Source organism: Oncorhynchus keta, chromosome 25 (genome assembly GCF_023373465.1).
Source record: "Oncorhynchus keta strain PuntledgeMale-10-30-2019 chromosome 25, Oket_V2, whole genome shotgun sequence".
NCBI classification, from domain to species: Eukaryota; Metazoa; Chordata; class Actinopteri; order Salmoniformes; family Salmonidae; genus Oncorhynchus; species Oncorhynchus keta.
Window position 1 is genome coordinate 15,571,474 of NC_068445.1, and position 22,874 is coordinate 15,594,347.

Here is a 22,874-nt window from a genome sequence, read left to right on the forward strand (position 1 = left end):
AATATAAATTGGTGTCCCATTTCTTTTACAGCCGGCCAGCCTATGAATGACCACAGCATGCAAAATTGTAGAGAATTCCCCATGATGTACTTACCTTTTTGTGTTGCACGAGTAATCATATACCGCGATAGAAATTGCATATTTTTGTAGACACTAAGAGGCCAACTTGGCCATGACTTGTTGGCCAAAGCAGAAAATAAACTGTGGTAAACATGCTTGAGATTTATGTTTAGTTCGAGGAGTTAATCTTAATCTGCTAACGTCACTTTTTGTGAATTAAGTATTTATGTAATCAAAACAAGCCATAAAAGGTCATATTAACCGACTGACATCTCATAGAATGCATTTCTCCAAAGGCTTTAACTTTAGATCTTGTTTGGCGTTTATCCGATTATTTCCCCATTAATTTACCGGATAGAATTTTCTACTTCTGGATTCCTAACTGACTTCCGTTTATTTAAGGGCTACAATCTGGCGAGCTCTATGGCTGTGGATAAAATAAACAAACATTGTTAGTCAGTGACTGCTCGAATTCAACGTTGTCATTGAAGTTGTAGGCTACTAGCTAGCTACTGTACTAATTTAGCTTTTTATCCTGATTATGTGCCACATATCCCTCTGCAGGCCAGGTCCTATTTGCACCCAAAGAATGTAATTACTAACCTGTAAACAGTTTGCTCGCCTCTGCCACCACTGCAAGAAAAATCACTGGACAGGAGTGCCAAATCAGCATCTTTATTTTACAAACAAACGCATTTTCTATTGACATTTCTTTGTATCATAAAAAAGCAATTTACAAGCGTAAGAACCCCCAAAAAGCAGCACAGAATGATTATGAGTAAAATATAATTTGAATAAATATATCATATATTTCATGCTATAAAATAAATTCATAAATGGCAAGTTAATAGTTCAGCTCTAGCTAGCTTAATTTACTTCATAGTTGTACATAACAGTAGAGTTCTGAGGTTCACAGTTGGGTTGTATGTAGAGTGGATTAGAGGGAGGTGGACTGACACCTGGCCAAACTAAAAGGTCTCCCCTGTTCCTCAACATTGAACCTCTGTGCTTGTCACACGCATGCAGAGGGGGAACGGAAAACATGGGTTCAGTGAGACCCTTGAGGCAGAATGTTTGGGAACCACTGACTGAGGATTTGTTTCCCCACCTGAAGAGAAGTGCACATTGAATTCTACGCATATGAGCTGTATGCCCAGTGACCACTTTATAACACTAGTATAAACCCTGAGTTCTACTTATTTTTTTGTGCCATATCAACAAAATACATGATATCCAGACACCACCAAATGTCAGAGACCAAGAAGTTTCACATCAAAGGAAACAGGCCAGTCTTAACATGTAGTTAAAGCAGCACTGACCAATTCCACTCTGACCAGCTGAAACTTCAGTCTCAGTACACGAGGGGAAAGGGGAGACCTTTACATTTTAGCATGAACACAGGTCGCCACTCCCAATGTGGCTTTGCAGACCACAATCCCTTTCAGTATTTGATACAGATGGAGGTGCAACTTTAAAACCAGTGCCATTGAGTTTGACTGAATCACATGCTTAGCTTTTGCATTGCAGTTAATTGACAGTCATAGGCTTTGGATGCATACTTAGAAGACCAGCAATACCAGTCTCACCTAATGAGCATTTTCACTCAACCTGTCCAAAGACTCACAAAATATATAAAAAAATATCAATATCAAATTGTCCTCGTCCTACTTCAATTCAATAGCTCCCTGACATTCAATGTTTAGTTGAGATGTGACAGGCCCAGAATTAGATTAGGCTCACTGATAACAATACATCCCCTTTAAAAAGGTTATTGCTTTTGTATATTACACAGTGGAGAAAGGCCGAGAGAAGCTATGGAAGACTTTCAGATTTTGTTAAAGTCTATATCAGTGTTCATAAACTACCTGAAGTTAGTCTGTTCAAAAATTCAAAAAGTAGTCAAACAGCCTTCCCTGTAAACACTTCCTTCTGATTACTTCTGGCCCACAAGCATCTCCCTCCTAGCTTTTCTGTGAATAGTTTTGAACAAACAGAGTGAACGCAAATAAGTGTCAGGTTCAGTTGGTTGGTGAGTGGTGTGACATTAGTAACCAAAGTTGATAAAAGCATTTACACAAATTGCCCCCCTATAATGTAAATATGCAAGTGTATAGTATTTTGTATATCAAAATCTATAAACAGACCAGTCTATAAGCACCATTTAAGGGTAAAAAGGTCCCTTAAGATAAAGTAATAGAGTCCCTTGAGGTGGAGACAAATTATGAATAGATCCTCTCTGGAATATGAATGTATCAAAGACAGGTTATTTCTAAGTGCATGCCAGATGAGACAAACACAATAACTAATGTTGTGTTCCAAAACCAGCCATCGGCATTTCAAAAACTATTTTGTGGGTGAGTGACGTGCAATACAACAGGGTAATCTTTCCATTTTTCACTCTACAAATGTCATGTTTTTAAAATCTGCCCATTCTCAAGCAGCTGTCCCCCCTGGTCAGATGTTACAAAAGGAATCTTGAGAGGGGGAGAGTCTAGCTGTACTCTCTTCTCTCTCGCGCTCTCCGAGACTGAAGGCGATGCCTTCGATTGTCCTCAGTGCTAACAGAAAGGCTAGAGTAAACATACAAAACAGCCTCTGGAGAGAGGAACAAAACAGCTCACGACTGTGATTAGATGCCATGCAAGTCACCATATTACCATAAACACAATTCATCACATTATTAATGGATATCAAATGGGGTCTGACGACAAGGAAATAGTAGGGCTAAATAAGTACGGCTGAAACAAAATGGAGGTGGCATGTAAACATAATTTAAGAGATCAACTCGGGCATATATCTAAGACATGATTCTCCTCACTGCTGAACTATTCTCAATTATGTGCTCATTCCCTTTAAGACATTTAATTGTTGCATAAACTAAATCACAGGAAAGATTTTTCCAAATCAAAGTGAAATCAACAGTATTTTATCAATAGATATACCTTCCCCTTAACCCCTTTCATTCTTTACATTGAAGGCAGGCACAAAACAGAGGTCCACTGTAAGTGCCATGGAGTCAGGGATATAGTTTGTGTGGCAAGGCACAGATCACGTTTCAAAAGCCTTTGTTCTTCTAAATATTACTAGGATTGATATGGTTGGCATCTTACAATTATATAAATAAACAAACTCAATTTCTGTACAATTTCTTTCATGATATTAAATATATCTGGCAACATGCTCAAGACTGTGGGAAATAGAAAGGAATTGGAAAATAGGAACCAGGCTACATCTTATGTAGGAAACTCATCTTGCCTCTTGTTGGCTAAATGTATAGACAGACCTTTGTCTTTCAGTATTTGTTTTCTATGGAGGATTATCCATCATGCTATCTATCGTCTGTTGGACTCATGGCACAATAACCTAGTCTGCCCCTGTTCTAATAACGCGAGACATCATGAGAAGGATTCAATTATGTGACGAGGTCAATTCCCTCTTAAATCGGTAGGGGGACAGATTCGATATGAGCAGGGTTATAAGACTTTACAAAGACGGTTACCACACAGAACATGACATTCTAGACTTCTGCCTAGTAGGCATTCAGACAGTGGAAAATAGATTGTGGCTGACTTTCGGCCACAACACTGTCAAGCATGTTATGTGAGAGAAAATAAAAAATAAAAAAACAGGGAAAAACAAAGGGAAAGGGCCCGTCACCATATTCAAAAACAGACAAGCAACAAGACTATAGCAAATCAGAATTCACTAAATTTGAGAAGGACCCTTTTGGTTTCCATGGCATCTGGTGAAACAAGACGATGGACATCAAAACAATGAACCCATTGTGTTGTGGGCATAGAGAGACTATTGGTGACCTAACGATATGAACAGTAGTGTTTCCCCTAGTATTTTATTTTAACACCAGTGGCAAAGGAAGCAGGGGGGTGGGCTGGTTTTCTTTGCTGGCTGTGAGAACCTAATTTGATGACTTCAAGACAATCTACTGCAAAACACATGAAAATGTAATTATGTTGACACCATCGGAAATAGAACTGACGAGCGCCACTACAGCACTGTAGGGAGATAAGGAGCGCCACTACAGCACTGTAGGGAGATAAGGAGCGCCACTACAGCACTGTAGGGAGATAAGGAGCGCCACTACAGCACTGTAGGGAGATAAGGAGCATGTGGTGGCTGTGCTCGCTCTGCTCACTACAAATATCAGCTTGAATTTGTCACACTGATCTTAAAGGGATAAGATTTTGGCAACTAAGCCCTACCTACCCAGGCAGATGAATTTGTGGATACAATAGAGTACCACAGTATGAGTCATAACCATAAAACCTAGAGATCAAACAGGGAAATTGTTCCAATCATTTTTCACCAAGTAAATCCCTCTAGGACAAGGCGACTTGATCAATATATTTGTCTGTATTTACCCCACAAAAATGAAATGCTAAATAGCGGCTAATGTGGCTATCATAAAGAACTACAAATGCCATGATGATCTGGACAAGACTGCCGAATCGAGGCAAAGGTAAGAATCTCTGGATTAACAATCTAAAGTTAGTTAAATGTAATAAAAAAACAGCTACATTTCTTTAAATGGACAATTATGTTAACTGTCTCAAGACTACGCAAGATTTAAATTCACTATACCTGTTCGCAAAGTTATCAGCAAGAAACGAAGTGCCGGAGCTTGCAGAGATGTTGTTTTGCATGATGTCTACTTTGAAGAAAATTCACATTTTTGAATCAGAGTAAATAGAGCCAAATATATTGATAAAAGTCTCCTTGTCCGAGAGAGAGATTTACATGATCAAAACGTCACACCAGGATAAGCCTACACGAGAAACAGCCCTTATATTAAGTGTTTATAAAATTCCCTATGGGGAAAATGAATGATGGAAAAACGATTGGAACCATTTCCCTCTTTTGACAGCTAGGTTTTATGGTTATTATGACACCTCCACCGTGGGGCTATATTTATGTATCTGCGTGCAGTTTGAAGGAAGTAGAAGGTGTTTTTGCAAGCCATCGCCAACTAGTGTTTGCCAATGACAGGCACACTAGCTGTTCCCATAGACTTCCAGTCATTGCGCTTACGCTAGGTAGCAATTGCGCCAACACTAGTTAGAAACTTCAATAAACTGCATGCAGAAACAAAACTAGTATCCATGAGTTCATCTGACTGGGTATGTAGAAAAAGTGCTAAATTGGCAAAATCTCACACCATCACTTTAAAAGCATGTCTGGGCAGAAATACACATATGTATTTCTGCAAAGACGCGCTGCTGTTTAAAGGAAGATTCCTAACTAGCAATAGCTCAACAGCTAGCATGCCTGTCATTGTGCTAACGCTAGTTAGCAATGGTTTGCAAAACTACCTTCTACTTTCTTCAAATTGCAGAGACAAATAGAGCCCCACAGTGGAAGTGTCATAATATAAACTATTGTTTTGAAGTGGCCGACAATGCTAAATAAATATAGGGTAAAACACTGGCCATGCATGCAAAACTGCTCAATACCAATATGAAAACAAACGTTTTTTTTTTAAAGGGCACTAACAACCGAAAAAATAACAGGTATCATAAATGGTGGTGCTACATTAAATGAAGAGGAAATGCTCTTTCACACCTACCTGGACCTCTGGTGTATTCAGGACTCTTTTAAACAGTGAACCATGTGACAATTAACATTTTATTTGAGCCTTCTACCACCTTGGAAGGCTTACTGTAGTTATGTGATCATGTGTAAAAACTAAAATAGGTACATAGGATACAAGGAAAGCGTCACACTGCTGAAATAGCAAATCAGCAAGAAGAGGGATAAGGGGGAAAAATGACTTGTCAAAAAGTGCTCTTTAAGGATCAGCTTTCCACCTGATCTTAAAAGGCCCAATGCAGCTGTTTTTATATCAATATGAAATCATTTATGGGTAACAATTAAGTAATCGACTTTATAAAAATGGACAAAAATGGCTTTTTAGCAAACAAACTTTCAAGCAAGTATTTTGCTAGGAATGTCTGGGAGTGGTCTGAATGGGAAGGGAAAACTGTTATTGGCAAAGAGGTATGGAAAATCACTGACTGCACTGGGCCTTTAAAAAGAGCTTACTCTGGACTAGCATGTTGGCGCAATAATTTATTCCTGTATTTCTCAAAACTACCATAGTTAGAAGCATTTCGACATAGAATAATTTGAAAGCCAGTTCAGCTAATCCCTGGGCCTGTACTATGCCATGTCATTCTGCATTGCAATGCTTAGTCATGAAATGCAATATAGGTCTGACAACCATACCCCCCCCATCACCACCATATGTGCATTTGTGAGTTATGACTATATGAATAACGAAATTAGCGTTTTGAAATATGGTCAATGACATTCGTCCAACTGCTAGGCCCTGACAGCCCAGCTAATCTCGAAACAAGCAGATCAAGACCAACAGTGCCTTCAATGATTATTTACCCATTAACACTGAAATAGCTAGCTATCAACATCAGCTGTCAAAAGGGCTTACACTGACCGAAGCAATTCCAATTCGATTCCTGACTATTAAAAAGCAGTAGCATAGTGCCGAATACATTTATGGTCACCATTGATCTTCAAGACATTAAAAAAAATTAACAAAACTATCACCAAGTCTCCATTCAGACGATTCTATTTGAAACACAAAAAGTGCACCATTACTTTGGATCACAAGCTTCTCTCAAAATACCATCAAGAGCTTATTTTCTAATGAGGCATCAATGAGTTTCCCATTTGATTCCCTCATCTCAACAGTGATGTCGGATCAGGGAAGGGCAGAAACAGTGAATGTGAGCAGAACATGAGTCCTAATGAAATGGAGAGTGAATAAAGAAATGCCATGACAAGATGGCTGATATTCCTTTGTTGTTATTTGCATATTGATTCTATGCAGATTCAGGGCAGGACTGCCCTTGCTGTACCAAGCTAATGAGTGGGACTCTGCACTGAGCATAATCTTCACACAAATAAACTAAGAGTTTCACATAAACAGGTTGAGAATTAACAAACTAAAACATCAAGAGAATGGAAGACACTCCAAATGACTTCACTGTGTATGAGGATCAAATCATTGATCCCATGTGGATTAAAATATATTATAAACTGGGTGGTTCAAGCCCTGAATGCTGATTGGCTGATAGCCATGGTATATCAGACCGTATACCACAGGTATGACAAAATATGTATTTTTACTTATCAAAGTACATTGATAACCAGTTTATAATAGCAATAAGGCAATTCAGGGGTTTGTGATATATGGTCAACATACCATACATGGCTAAGGGCAGTATGCAGGCACTCTTTTGCGTCGTGCATAAGAACATGCCATTTGCGTTGGAATATTGGCTATAAACCACACCACCCTTGGGCCTTATTGCTTAAGAAGAGAATATAAAAAAAAGCACAGACCTTCAGTGGTGAAAAGATACAGACAAGAGGAATTTGTCCTGTGTGTTCTAAAAACAATTATAAACTGGGTGGTTCAAGCCCTGAATTCTCATTGGCTGAAAGCCATGGTATTACAGACTGTATACCACGGGTATGAAAAATATATATATTTTTACTGCTCCAATTACGTTGGTAACGAGTTTATAATAGCAATAAGGCTCCTCGGGGTTTGTGATATATGGTCAACATACCATGGCTAATGGCTGTGTCCAGGCACTCCGCGGAGCATCATGCGGAAGAACAACCCTTAGCCATGGTATATTGACCATATACCACACCACCTCAGGACTTATTGCTTAAATAGATATTGGCTGTAGACAGGGAAAATCATATGTCATGTATTATCCTCCATTATTGTATTCTATCCACTGTCCTCCTTGCGCATGCTCAATGCAAACACACTTAATATTTCATAAAACACATCAATATAGCACCTTCGTTCTTTGCCCACATTACATCCTGTCTGACCATGAAACAACGGACAAGGACACGGTCCAGCGTTCATACAATCAGCAAGGAATATTAGTCTAAAGTATCAAGGCTTAGCGTTGGGACTGAGGATGTTCTGCCTAGAGTTTGGCAAATGAAACAGAGACCCTAAAGCAAAACGGTTTGTTTTTAAAACGGTGAACACTTCTGTTCTTGGTAGGTTCTTGGATATGAGGTAGAACCCGGTGGAGTTTCATAAAAGCTAAAATACTGTCTGTTATGAGTATGTAGTTGTATCATGAGGTATTGAACGGATATTTCACACAAAGCTTTGCACTTGGCAGAAAAATAATTCCTTGTGAGTAAAGTGACCTCCTTTGGCCACATGTGCAAAAACAGGTCAGGTAAAAACATGATATGATAAGCATCTTATCAGAGCTTTCACATTATCAATTATTGCAACATGCCTATATTACTCTGTAAATATGTTTTAAAAACATATATATTTTTTAAAGCGAAAACAAAAGGCCTTGATTATTGAGGGCACCTTATCAATAGCAAGTTGATACCCCTTCCCTTTGAAATCTATTTTTAAAAAGTACCCCTTTCTCCTCTTCTTCTACATTAAGCAACAGTTGACTTTCACAAAAATGGATGGACAAGCAGAAAACGGATGCACAAAGTAGGTTCAACATTGAAAGGAGCCGGTTCAAAAACAAATCCTAAACGTTTAAAGAACATATCTTAAAGCTTCCTCAACCAGAGCCAGGGCCTAAAAATCACATCTGGACGCCTCGGCTTCCTCAGGGCTGCACTTTGAGCTCTCCTCCATGTCGTTGGCCGGAGCCTCCTCAGCATACTGCGTCTCAAAGGCCATCCCCTCTGAGGCATCCTCTGGGTCTTTCTGACCAGAGATGCCCTCCGTCCTCTCTGGAGAGTCCATGTGGTTGGGGCCCTCTGAGGCCCCCAAGTGCTTCTTTCTCAGGTGTTGGTTGAGGGTCCCCTGGAAGGGGAAGCACTTGCCACAAATCTGGCAGTGGAAGGGCTTGTTGTCCGTGTGGCCGCGGATGTGGTACTCCAGCTGGTCTTTGCGCGTGTACTTCTTGCCGCAGAACTTGCAGACGAAGGGTGTGATTCCCATGTGCAGGCGCATGTGGCGGTCCAGGCTGCCCTTCTGATTGAAGGACTTGCCGCAGTAGATGCAGATGAGCCTCTCGTTGTAGGGGTACCACTGGCTGCGCAGGCTCCGCTCTCGCACATCGTTCTCAAAACCTACTTGGCCCAACACCGCCTCGCTGCTGTCCTCAGTGTTTCCCGGTTTGATATGACCCAGGACCTCTGCTGGGACGGTCACTGGGGGGCGCTTGGCTCTGGCTCTGCCGCCCCTGAAGCCACTGAGCATGGAGCGGGAGGGGCTGGAGCTGCTGAGGCTCACAAAGCAGGGGGACGACAGGCCTGAGTAAGTGTAGCCAGCTGGCTGGATGACGGGACCATAGGAGCCAACACTGACAGCCAGCACCTGCTCTCCATCCACCAGCTCTGTGTGGTAGCCATCGTCGCCTGCCGAGGAGCTGTCCGAGTAGCTGGGCCTATCTGCCTTCTCCAGCTTCACGTGCACGTCTGTCACCTGGCCGTCCTTCCCAATCAGCTCCACCTGCTCTGTCTCTCCCTCCATGGCTGCCTCCTGCTCTGACACACCGTCACTACTGCCACGATCTGACTGGCCCTCCTCCTGGTACCGCGCCCTGCCATGGCCTTTCCCTGCAGCCAGCTCAGAGCGGGCCTCTATGCTGTGCCTGGAGTAGTATGGGGGGGAGATCTGTGTGGGGTTGATGAAGAGGCTGCTGTCTTTGACACCATTGCGGCTGGCCTGGGAGCCCTCCTTGTCTGGGCTTGTGGCACTGGAGGGGATGCTTATCTTGGAGTGGATGCCCTCCAGGATCTGGGTACACTTGTCGATGACGGCCTGCATCTGCAGGAAGCTGGCTGCTGTGAGGAAGCTGACAACATCCTTGAGCTGCAGGGACATGCGGCCAGTGTAGCAGAAGGCCAGCAGCTGCTCAAACACCTCAGGGTTCTTGATGACGGAGATGGACAGGCCGCTCATGGTGCCCAGGGCCGAGTGGTCGCGGAAGTACGGTGAGCTGGCCGCCAGCACGGCCTTGTGGGCACGGAAAGGCTGGCCCTGGATGTGAACGATGATGTCACATAGTTTCCCCTGCAGCCGCAACTCATTGAGTTGGTTGAGAACGGTGTTGCTGAACTCTGGCACGTCAAACTCTATGTAGGCACTGCTGTCGTCCATCTCTTGGATAGGTCTTTCCAGTTTGTAGGCTCCCTGTGGCAGAAACGGAGAAAACAAAATAATCATTATGAATAAGAATCAGGATACATCTTAGAACACCAGTCATCCACTGAATTCAGTGGCTGGTCTTTTCAAGTTTCATTTTCACATACAAAATATATATTCATTGACAGTTAAAAGGTGAGGTTAATTTTATTTTACAAGTACAATCATGGTGTGCCACAACAGCCAAATAAAAACAAGTACGCTATATGAGCAAACTGTGGCTGTCTGTGCCAGAAATATGCCAACACTGAGCAACCTAGACTACAGCATTTCACATTCACACTGGCCTGGGGAGAAAAACGATGCTTCAACAAGATATCCTCAATCTTTAGCAGCAACAGCATAAAAGGATGTCCATTTTTTATGAAAAAACAGTACTGTACTTCCCTGGTGCTTCAACAAATATGTGTTGAGTATATTCATACAAGAAATGCATGGACAAAAATAATCGTATGCATTTGACCTATTGTAGCAAAAAGCATGGAGTGTTGTAGCCAAGTTAAGGCTTGACCTTACTGACTCATAAGAGAACAATCTTGACTTGAAATAAGATCCAGCATCTGGGCAATTTCACAGTAATTTAGCAAAGGAATGACTGTAGGGATAACTGCAGCCTTATCCAAGTTTGGAGATGGCGTGCAAGAGCATAGTCATTCCACCCATTACAGGATTCAGGCCATCTTTATTGTTGGGAGTGCACAAGATCAAAATACAAAAGCACTCAGAAAACAAGCAGCCTGCACCACAGCAAAAACAGCTAGCGAGCAAAAACAACAAAACATACTAGCAGATCTGGAGTGAAAATCCTCACTGCACTAACATTGCAGGCCCTTGAACCTTGAGTGTTCAGAACAAGATAGGCTACCATGACAGCACTCTGACGCAAATTGAAAAGAATCATCAAATTACTGAATTATTCAGTAGGAATATGACAAGAACAGTAGTCCTCCATGTGAAGTAGAATGTGTTCTAAAAGCATTTCTACATTTTAAAAATCTCTTCAGGCAAAGAAAAATCTGGTTATTTGGCAACAAAGTGGTAGCCGGCCCAGGCTAGCTGTAAATGTCAAGTCACTTGGTCATACCCAGAGCGGGAATGAACACGGCTTCATTATGTGGCAAGTGAGGCTTTGCTTCTTGAAAATCCTATATCTTTTTATTTTACCAGGCAAGTCAGTTAAGAACAAATTCTTATTTTCAATGACAGCCTAGGAACATTGGGTTAACTGCCTTGTTCAGGGGCAGAATGACAGATGTTTACCTTGTCAGCTCGGGGATTCAATTTTGCAACCTTTTGGTTACTAGTCCAGCGCTCTAACTACTAGGCTACCTGCAGCCCCAAAAAAGGTGAGGTATGTTGGGACTAGAGGTCGGCCGGTTATGATTTTTCAACACCGATACTGATTATTGGAGGACCAAAAAAGCCGATACGGATTTAAAAAAATAATATATTTGTAATAATAATGACAATTATAACAATACTGAATTAACACCTATTTTAACTTAATATAATACATCAATAAAATCAATTTAGCCTCAAGTAGATAATGAAACATGCTCAATTTGGTTTAAATAATGCAATAACAAAGTATTGGAGAAGAACGTAAAAGTGCAATATGTGCTATGTAAGAAAGCTAACGTTTCAGTTCCTTGCTCAGAACATGTCAAAAATACCGATTTCCGATTGTTATGAAAACTTGAAATCGGCCCTAATTAAATCGGCCATTCCAATTTTTTTATTTATTTGATTTTACCTTTATTTAACCAGGCAAGTCAGTTATGAACACATTCTTATTTTCAATGACGGCCTGGGAACAGTGGGTTAACTGCCTGTTCAGGGGCAGTACGACAGATTTGTACCATGTCAGCTCGGGGGTTTGAACTCGCAACCTTCCAGTTACTAGTCCAACGCTCTAACCACTAGGCTACCCTGCCGCCCCGTTTAATCGGTCGACCTCTAGTTGGGACTGTGGACTAATTAAAAAAATATAAAAGATCTCCAAAAAATTAACATCCATTCAAAGGAAAATTGGGACAGCGTTGGACTAGTAACCAGAAGGTTGCAAGTTCAAACCCCCGAGCTGACAAGGTACAAATCTGTCGTTCTGCCCCTGAACAGGCAGTTAACCCACTGTTCCTAGGCTGTCATTGAAAATAAGAATTAGTTATTAACTGACTTGCCTGGTTAAATAAAGGTAAAATAAAAAAAATAAAATAAAAAAAAACAGAATGAACTACCAAAACCACCCCAAGCTCACAGAACTGGACTGTCGAGTACTGAAAACCGTAGCGTGGAAAAATTGTCTGTCCTTGGTTGCAACACTCACTACCGAGTTCCAAACTGCCTCGAAGCAAAGTCAGCACAAGAACTGATCGTCGGCAGCTTCATGAAATGGGTTTCAATGGCCGTGCAGCCGCACACAAGATTACCACGTGCAAAGCCAAGCGTCGGTTGGAGTGGTGTAAAGCTCACCGCCATTGGACTCCGGAGCAGTGAAAATGAATTCTCTGGAATGATGAATCACGCTTTACCAACTGGCAGTCCGACTGACGAATCTCAGTTTGGTGGATGCCAGGAAAATGCTACCTGCCCGAATGCATAGAGCCTACAGTAAAGTTTGGTGGAGGAGGAATAATGGTCTGGGGCTGTTTTTCATGGTTCGGGCTAGGCCCCTTACTTCCAGTGAAGGGAAATCTTAATGCTACAGAATACAATGACATTCTAGACGATTCTATGCTTCTAACTTTGTGGCAACAGTTTGGGGAACGACCTTTCCTGTTTCAGCATGACAATGCCCCCGTGCACAAAGCGAGGTCCATACAGAAATGGTAGTCAAGCTCGTGTGGAAGAACTTGACTGGCCTGCACAGAGCCCTGACCTCAACCCCATCGAACACCTTTGGGATGAATTGGAACGCTGACTGCGAGCCAGGCCTGAATCGCCCAACATCAGCGGCCAACCTCAATAATGCTTGTGGCTGAAGGGAAGTAAGACCCTGCAGCAATGTTCCAACATCTAGTGGAAAGCCTTCGCAGAAGAATGGAGGCTGTAATAGAAATAAAAGTGGTAACAAACTCCATATTAATGCCCATGATTTTGAATGAGATGTTCGGCGAGCAGTTATCCACATACTTTTGGTCATGTAGTGTATGAGGTACAAATGTATCCTGTTTTTAGGCCTGAGCTATTTTACAAAAACGTGTCCGTCTCAGTCCGTTCTCCAGTTCTGCCCTCTTCTCCCCCCACTTCAATCTCTCCTCCTACCTTTCTCTCACCCTGCCTGCCTCTCCCTGGAAATTCAGTATGATCTTCTGCGCATTGAGTGTCAGCAGTTTGAGAACGTAAACACTTTCTCTGATTGCCTAGGCTTGCCAAGACACCTGTGCCACTACCCATATGTTCTCATCCTGGTTGGCACAGGAGACTGAGGGCAAAAAGACAAAGAGAAAATGGAAGAGCATTATTTCCCCTCTGCCATCATGAGGCTTTCAAATATAGCATGCATATTAAAACGTGTCAGTGGCCTGTCCCACTCCCAACATCATGCATTGCAAACTAAACTGAGAGCCAAGTTGAAGGACAGCCAAAGAACGTATGCCGAGTGGCTGAGCAGAACCCAAAGTGGCAAGGGTCACAGAAGCAAGGGTCAAAACGGACTGGATTGGAAACACAAACTCACTTAAGTTCAGCAGTAGGGATGGGGGTTTGAAATAGTTTCACTACTCGAATAGTATCATGAATTTCTGTTGGATATCCAGATGTTTGAAATACATGCATCTTTTTTAGATGTACGTTTTTAACCTGAGCATTGCTGCGCGAAGGAGAGACACTGGCACTCTATTGCTGCAGCTGCAGAGGGGCTGGTGTGAGATGGGACTGAGCCGAGCAGGTAAGGGAGAGAGGGACTAAGTAATGTTAGCCAAGGCAACTCGGCTACAGCCAAGACGATCTAACTTGTAGCTGGCACAATGTTAAATCATCTCACATAACAGGGCCTGTCTTGATTAGAGTAGCCAGCTACCCATTCAATTAAAATGAGCAACCAATATGTAGGCTGTTGTAGCCTACTCCTTTTGCTAACTTTTAATTTTGTAATTTTATTGCATCTTGCATTGCATTAGTGTACTCACAAGTTCTCGAATTCTAACGTCCGTTCGGATATTCTAATATTTGAATAACAGTACACATCCCTATTTAGCAGGTTTGATTAAGCCCAAAATAAAAATAAAAATCTGAAGTCTAAAAGTGAAATGAACTTTTAACAATGTAACACTCATTTTCTAGTCATATTGCTTTGTCCGAGTACAGGACAAACTGAGGTACCAGGAAGTGACCTGAGACCAGGTAAGTGGAACTCTGGTGTTTCCTCTGCTGTAGGTAGGCCTATGACTAGTCGGAATGTGGGCCTGTAACTTAACAAAAGACTGCACTACAAAACTTGCCCATCACTCAATTTAAAAAAGCATATTGTAAAAACAGGAATGTCAGCACTGGCAAACAACAAGCAACGAATGCTTACTTCAAGATAAGCAGTGTTTTGCCTACTTTGCAAAACAGCATGCAGCCAGAACCAAGCCAAAATTGCAAAACAAGCAAGACATGGCAAAGCAATACAAAATGGGCGGGAGTGGGAGACTTCTGAGAAAATGGATCTTGTGAAATTGGAGGGGGGGGGGGATTATCATATTTGCCCTGGTGTGAGCAGAATAACTTGCAAGCACACAGAATTTGAGCAATGGAAATAACAGGGAATTAATAAATTTATCATTGACCCACAGGAAATTGGGTTTCTGGGTTGATTAAGACATTATCCATTAGCCTATATTCTGACTCCTATCATCCATGTTGTATTAGAATTCCCCAGGCATTGAAGAAAAAGCACTGGAAGACAACACAATCCTTTCGCTACTTAATCTAATCAAAATGTGATCAACACAATGAAAATACAATACATTCGGGATGTACTGTCGGCCTCCTTCCATTGACAGGTCATCACCAACCTCTTTTTACTGTCAATTACTGACATGGGCTGCTATTCCTGCCATTCAATCATTTCTGTTCTGGCCAATCCCTTTGGGTAAAGAACATTTCAATGACCAGAGAAACTGATAACCAAGCTACCGTGGAGTGACTGCAGCACAATTACAAGAAGTACAGGACTAATTAAAAATAATGGCCATTACAAAACTAGCAAGGGAAATAAGGCTTTGCATATTCGCTGGGCATAGCCTAATCAGTACAGATAAAAATACTTCCCTGTTGCTTGTAAGTCGCTGGGCAGAGAAGTCAAATCGGTCTCTTTTATACTCAGCCAAACTGAGTGCTGAGCTGAGTAAATCACTATGCTAACTACCGGTTGCTACTGTAGGTGGTGTTAGTCGGCTGTACCTGCGCCAAAACCCAGTATTTTTCATCCTACAGCTCGTTCTCCGCCTTTTTAAATAGTGAGCCAACATGCTTGCAGCGTTTCTTATCCTGACGGATCACATATAGTGAGCAATGTGTTTGGAACAGCAAATCATAATATTGATTCGCAATAGTTAATCGTATCGTGATAATAGCATATCGGGATGTCCCTGGCAATTCCCAGCCCTAAAACTAGGCTTGGGTGCTATCCAGATTTTTATACCATTCTTGCGAAATCTTGGGATATACAGTGGGGCAAAAATGTATTTCCTATTATTGAGTATTGAGATAAACTTTTGTTATTGACCAAATACTTATTTTCCACCATAATTTGCAAATAAATTCAATAAAAATCCTACAATGTGATTTTCTGGACTTGTTTTTTCATTTTGTCTGTCATAGTTGAAGTGTACCCATGATGAAAATTACAGGCCTCTCATCTTTTTAAGTGGGAGAACTTGCACAATTGGTGGCTGACTAAATACTTTTCTGCCCCACTGTATGGCATCACCAACCCTGAACACAAGGGCCGCTATTTTCAAACACAAAAAACCCCACTGAGCATCATCAGTAAGACAAAGGTTAGCAATGCTAACAAGTACATGTCAAATCCCATAGCCAATGCTAGCTAAATGCTAACTAGTGAATACAAACAATTTATACAGCCTCTGACAAACTATTTGCAGGTCAGACATCCCAGCTTATAGTTATTTACATTTTAGTCATTTAGCAGACGCTCTTATCCAGGATGCCTTACAGTAGTGATTGCATATATTTTCATAACGATCCCCCGTGGGAATCAAACCCACAACCCTCGCGTTGCAAGCACCATGCTCTACCAACTTTTCTGAACACACACAAAACAAAGTAGACAGTAAGGTTGGATTTTTCCACTGTTATCAAGATATGGTTAGCTTCTTGCAAAATTAGATACTACTTGTAAACAAACATGTGACTGGCTCAGCTGCTTTAAAAAGGAAATACTGGCAATTCGTAACCTAGTGGGGCAAATCAACGCCAGCATAGCCCCAAAATCTCAGATTATATGTGAGAATTGCAGGAACAAATTTAAATGGGAGGAAGGCTGTTTGACATGCTTTTTACATTTGCATCACAAATCATTTGAGAAAATGAGGCTATTTTTAGACCTTTACTTGTTTCTTGTAAGAACTCGTGATCCGTGAACCTATGACAGACATCTTGGTGTCATGATACTCCTTATAGTGTGCGCTAACATATGGAGTGTCTAAATTCTGAAATACAATCATTCATTTATTCACCTTAAATATTAAAACACTTTGAAAAAGCACCCTTTTTGATTTTGTTTATTTTTAGACATTGTTTGGAACAATATATTCTAGAAGTACACCACATTTCCTCAGTGGGTTCCCTGCTAATTCTGACATTATGATATATTTTATGAGCACCACCATACCTAGGGCTGGCACAATTACCATATAACCGACAGCCATGGATGAAGACTGTCATGAAAATAAAATAACTGTCATAAGTTTCAAAAAAGTTGTGTGTGAAGCCAAAATCAAACAAAAAGCGTTTAGTGTTTTTTTTTTTTTTTTTTACACACGTGTACACGCTGGAATTAGAATGCACGGTAGTGAAGAGAAAACACAGGCCCGGGAGCATCAACAGCATCATGCACCTCAAATTAGAAAGCAAGTATTCTCACCTTTACACAAAGGAATGCTGATAAAGTGAGTGGGTAAATTGCCAGAAAATAGACTGTGTATTGTTAAATCGGAATAGTGACATGTATAGTTAAGTGTGTATTTAGTGTTGACAAGTTCAATTGCCTGTGCCAATAATACATATTTGAAAACAACTTTATGCCTACCTTTGTTGATTTCCAGCACAGGCATATAGGCTAGGTAGGCTGCGGCTGAGAAACTCTGTTCAAGAGAGAATACCATTACGTAGAAAGAACGAAACTACATAAGAAACAAATTCTTTATAAACTGCTAGGGTATATTAGCTACAATTCTCCTCATGTTCATGAGCCAACATAACAGGAGGCAGGTACGGTGGCTCCCATTGGACATAAGGTGTGTCCCAAGGAACAACAGTAATTCACGAGGGCTACATAGCAAACATAAATACAACTGCTTATTATGGATTCTCAAGACAAATAAGTTGGCAGTGTATGTGAATTGACTCTCTACTCCCGCACACAAGTTGACACCATTGACGGAGTCTCTGTGTGGTTTCAGCTTTACGAGTTATCATTTTACTTCTTTGCTCCTATGGGTACACTCACAATGGCCGACAGTTAACCCATTGTGCCATTTTTTACTTGAATAGGGACGCCCGTTATACTCATTCTGTGTTTATAGCAGCTAGGGCTGACCCTATTTAGTCGACTGGACGGTAAATAGGCTGTTGGTTGACCAATAATTTTTGACCCAACCTAGGCTACACTTGAGAGAAACCAGTTTTGGCAAATTTCATTTACGAGCTGTCAATTTATTAATTGTTTTGTTTGGAGCGCTCCTGTCAATGTTGAGTGAGAATGCACACCTGATTACGTGCAGAAGTAGGCCTAGACTACCTGGCCAAATGTCGGCTTATAAAATGTGCCCATTTTGGGATCTGGGAGTATTCCTGATTGTCTTAGCTCACCACCATTAATGAGCTGTGGAGCTTCAAAGTATTTTTTTCTTCACCTCAAACAAAGTCTGTTTTTACATTATTGAGAATGACAAGTTCCTCAATGTTGCCCATTTGAAAAATATTTCCAGCTCTCTCCCTTTCGATAACCACTTGGCATGAAAGGGGAAAACTGATCCCGTGAAAACGTTTTAAAATAAGTCTACCTGATTACTTCTTATCCCTTGCACAAATACAGCAATGTCTGTCAGGAGCTCACTGGTGCAAGAAACTGAGGAACAATAATATTTTATACAAGTTGCAAGTTTGTTAGCACAAGTTTTGGGCTGAACCAAGTTGATACTTGATACAATGATTCAAGTTTCTTGCAGACATGCAGGCTGCAATTTTTGCAGGCTATATTTATATAGTCAGGCTGCAATTATATAGGCAACAGAAATTTAGATTTGTATACATTTATTTAGATTGAATACTTCTCAATCACACGACAATGATTTTGAGATATGAAGACTATTCTAAAATAAATTAAACTGTTCCATGAAAAAGGGCATATGAAAATCGTAACTGGCATGCAGATCGGTAAAAATGATAAGATAAATTGGCACTCCTAATGGAAAAGTTTGCCGACTCCTGGAGTAGCCTATGACCGGCAACTTCAGGAGCGTAATGGCAGAATCTGCAAAAGCCAGCAGCAGCGGGAGGTAGTGGTTGAGGAACATGTTTTTTTCCTTCTGGTTAGGCCCTGTCTGGCTGCCTCGAATCATTTGTGTGTCTTACTTATTTAAAAATCACACAATGTGCTTATAGCATCAGACAAGCTCAGTAAACTACATATATAATAGGTTAGTTTGAAATAAGATTTTTTTTTTTTGGGGGGGGTTATCGGTGACAGCCCTAATGGCAGCACATGCAGTCAGGAGCAGAGAATAGGATAAAATATTTTATTTATTTATAAATAAATATTTGTATTATTATTATGACCGCAGTCATTTTGGCTGGCCAATTACAATCATCCAAAATTCCATGACCGTCAACTGTAGCTCAGTTGGTAGAGCATGGCGCTTGTAACGCCAGGGTAGTGGGTTCGATCCCGGGACCACCCATACGTAGAATGTATGCACACATGACTGTAAGTCGCTTTGGATAAAAGCGTCTGATAAATGGCATATATTACTATTTACTATTATTTATTACTAAAGCACTAGCACCACTAACACAGTGAATGGGAAAATGGCTTCAAAGGGAACTCCCCTGCTGGTGATTGGTGGAATGTACAATCCTAAAGGAGGGCTGTGACTGGTTAGTGACCTATAATGTACATTTTGATGTATAAAACATGTCATATCTTTTTTTTAAGTACCAGAGAATCCCCTCTGGAAATGTGACATGTAATATATTGACAAATATGGTCTAAAAATAAGCAACATTTTTTTTTAAAAAGGGTGTAAAATAAATTGTGGAAAAATGTTTCAGAATCTAGACAGTGTATATTTAAGAGCACACTGTAAGAAGTATAAGGACACCCAATATGTCCATCATGTACAGTTCTCAGACCATAAGGATTTACAGGAGGCATGTAAAGGCCTAGGTTCAGAAAGGGCCTAAAATTAACACTTATGATTTTAAATACACAACAAAAAAATATACAAATGTAAAAAGTACAAACATCCTTCCTCCCAATGCAGTTAATACATTCAGTAGCCAGTTTATTCAGTACACCCATCTAGTACCGGGTAAGACCCCCGTAGCCATGAAGGGATGCACCTGGTCAGCAACAATGTTCAGATACGCTGTAGAGTTCAAACATTGCTCAATTGGTATCAAGGGACTTAACGTATGCCAGGAAAACATTCCCCATACCATTACACAACCAGCCTGCACCGTTGACACCAGGCAGGATGGGGCCATGGAATCATGGTGCTTACAGCAAATTGTGACTCTGCCATCAGCATGACGCAACAAGAATCGGGAGTCATCAGACCAGGCAACGTTTTTCCACTCAATTGTCCAGTGTTGGTGATTGCGTGCCCACTAGAGCCGCTTCCTTGTTGTTTTTAGTTGATAGGAGTGGAACCCGGTGTAGTCGTCTGTTGCAATGGCCCATCCGTTACAAGGACCAGCAAGTTGTGCATTCCCAAATGTCGTTCTGCGCTGTTATTTGCCTGTTTGCAGCTCGCCTGTTAGCTTGCACGATTCTTGACATTCTCTTTCGACCATATCAACAAGGGTGTTTTGCCCACAGGACTGCTGCTGACTGGATGTTGTTTTGTTTGTCGCACCTTTCTCAGTAAAACCCTAGCCCAGGAGGACCGGAGTACTATAGGTTCTGTTCTTCCTGATAATTAATTACACACACACCTGGTGTTCTGGGTATAAATCACTCCCTGACTAGAGGGGTAGATTGAAGAAAGCTGTCGTCTTCTAGGTCCAGATTTGAATTTCAGGGTGCTAGGTTGTTGTTCGGTCTTCCCTTTTATTTGAAAAACAACTGTTACATTGTGCTTCCCTTTATGTTTTATGTGTTATTGCTCAACCAAGTCCAAGTTATTAACACAGTATGCATTTCCTAGTGAAAAACAAAGGTAGTATCTAACAAGTTAATGTCACAAAGCTTTGGAAAATCCTGGAATTCAAGGACACCTGGATGACCCTAGATGAAACTGCACTTTGTACTGCTGTGTCCACAACATACAACCAGACTGACTACCAGTAGTTTTATCTGGCCTTTTATCAAAGCCAGATGCGCCACATAAAGATAAAAAAATATTTATGTGTAATCCAACAACGTTTCCCTACATTTTATATATTTCAGTTTTAAGGTTTGCAATCAGTGCAGCTAATTCGCATGTTATTTAGCCACATGCCTATCAATTGACTGAATACAGGAGACGAGCTAGCTAGCCCCAAAATAATGTCAACTTTACTTACAAGTTGCAACAATAACTAACTAGCTAGCTACTATAGTTAATTATTTTACAGGGGTTTGAACAAATGTTACCCAACTAAAGCAACCATTCCATTTCCACAACACGAGCGTTTTATGGTGCCACTTTGGGTCTAGCTAGGCTATTCATTTTCTTGATACACTATCTGACAAGATAGTCATGTTCAGAAAGTTAGATTTGACTTTTCCTTCTAGTGGGGGATAACACGGCGGACTAATTGGCCTCGAAAAGTTGTAACGCTACTTAGTATAACTTCTGTATAGCCTTACTGTGTCTGTCTCTAGAGACAAGCTTGCTGCCGCCCGATCTGACATTAGCCACTTAGCCTGCTACAAATTCTGACAGGCTAGTTAGCTAGCTATGTATTATAGGTGGCTACATCAAACGGCATAAAACACCAGGCTGACAGTTAAGGCTATCAAAACAAGTTATTGGTTAGCGAGCTAGCTAATTTACGTTATTTGAGTAACGTTAGCAAGTATGCTAGCTAGAACGGTGATGCAGAACAAATAAAACAGTGCGGGATGCGCGGAGATCATGGCTGTTAACGTATATCGAAGATGACCAGCTAGCGTAGCTAACTTGGAAGCCTTGTTTTACAGGCAAATTCCCCCAAAATTAGCTAAGCGTGTGCGTCAGCAAGCAAATGTTACCGTTGGACAGCAACCTAGCGCGAGCCGCTAGCAGGCAACCTTTTCATAAAATGACACAAGCAGAAACAACGTTTTGATAATGAGATTATCTTCAGTTTGTGTCCATATCAATGTTGAAGTCTGTCGAACTCACCTTTTCCCAATCAAACGTCGCCCATTATCCCCAGTAGCTCGCTTTCACTTTAGCCAGGCCTCCCCCCACTCCAGCTGTGTCAGTCACTGCAAAAAAAAAACTGCAACCGGAAGTGTAGCTATACATTTCCGTGCCCGACCTGCTGAGTCTACTGCGTGTGCACCATATAGGGTTTGCACAAAAAGACAATTTCTGATATACCATGTCCCCAACCATTTCTGATATACCATATACCACGTCCCCAATGAAATGTGCGCCCCTGTATACAAGTGTTAAATTATTTAAAGTAACACATGTGTAGCATATCCTATTTTTCAATCAAAATACTAAGTTAACGTTACAAACTATATGCACCTCTGTTTGAGGTACGATCAAAGTTTTTTATCACATTATTTAAGACCTTTATTTGTGGGGTGTGGGTCCACACAACGCATTTCTGTATTGCTTTTTAGATTCCATCCTTATAGGAAGCAGATAGCATATATGGCCTGCCCTACCAAATAGCCTTCATACATAGAAGACCCTTGAAATTACAGTGTAGCAATCTTCGCTATATGAGCCACATTACAATTTCCACCAAGCGGATTAACCCTATTGGCGCGATGCCTGGGGTGTTTGCTCTTTGTGCCAGCAACCTGAGTTTGCTTCCCTGCCCTGTCGTTCGCTACATCGGTGTCAGATGGCGGCTGTGAGGTCATCAGAACACTGAGGGGGCTGAGCGATGCGTAGGGTGTTTGCCTTTCACGCCAACAAACACAAGATCGCTTCCCTGCCTCGCCATTCGCTACAATATTAATGTTTACCTACAGCATATCACAACATCAACTCCAAGAAAAATAACATTTGGGATTTGTAAAGCG

The 22,874-nt window shown here is 41.2% G+C and overlaps 1 protein-coding gene across 2 annotated transcripts; it reads right to left on the reverse strand.

Moving 5' to 3' along the window:
* Positions 1–719: 719 nt before the first annotated feature.
* Positions 720–22,099, reverse strand: LOC118358278 (zinc finger and BTB domain-containing protein 34-like). 2 transcript variants are annotated; one of them, XM_035735902.2, is made up of 3 exons: positions 22,015–22,085; positions 17,514–17,568; positions 720–10,243 (listed from the first exon to the last, which is right to left on the reverse strand). In XM_035735902.2, exon 3 carries the CDS (start codon positions 10,208–10,210, stop codon positions 8,678–8,680), a length of 1,533 nt encoding a protein of 510 aa, XP_035591795.1. In that variant the 5' UTR covers positions 10,211–10,243; positions 17,514–17,568; positions 22,015–22,085; the 3' UTR covers positions 720–8,677. The 2 variants fall into 2 exon arrangements, with proteins under 2 accessions (XP_035591795.1, XP_035591794.1); XM_035735901.2 differs by lacking the exon at positions 17,514–17,568 and having other exon boundaries at positions 22,015–22,099.
* Positions 22,100–22,874: the final 775 nt, after the last annotated feature.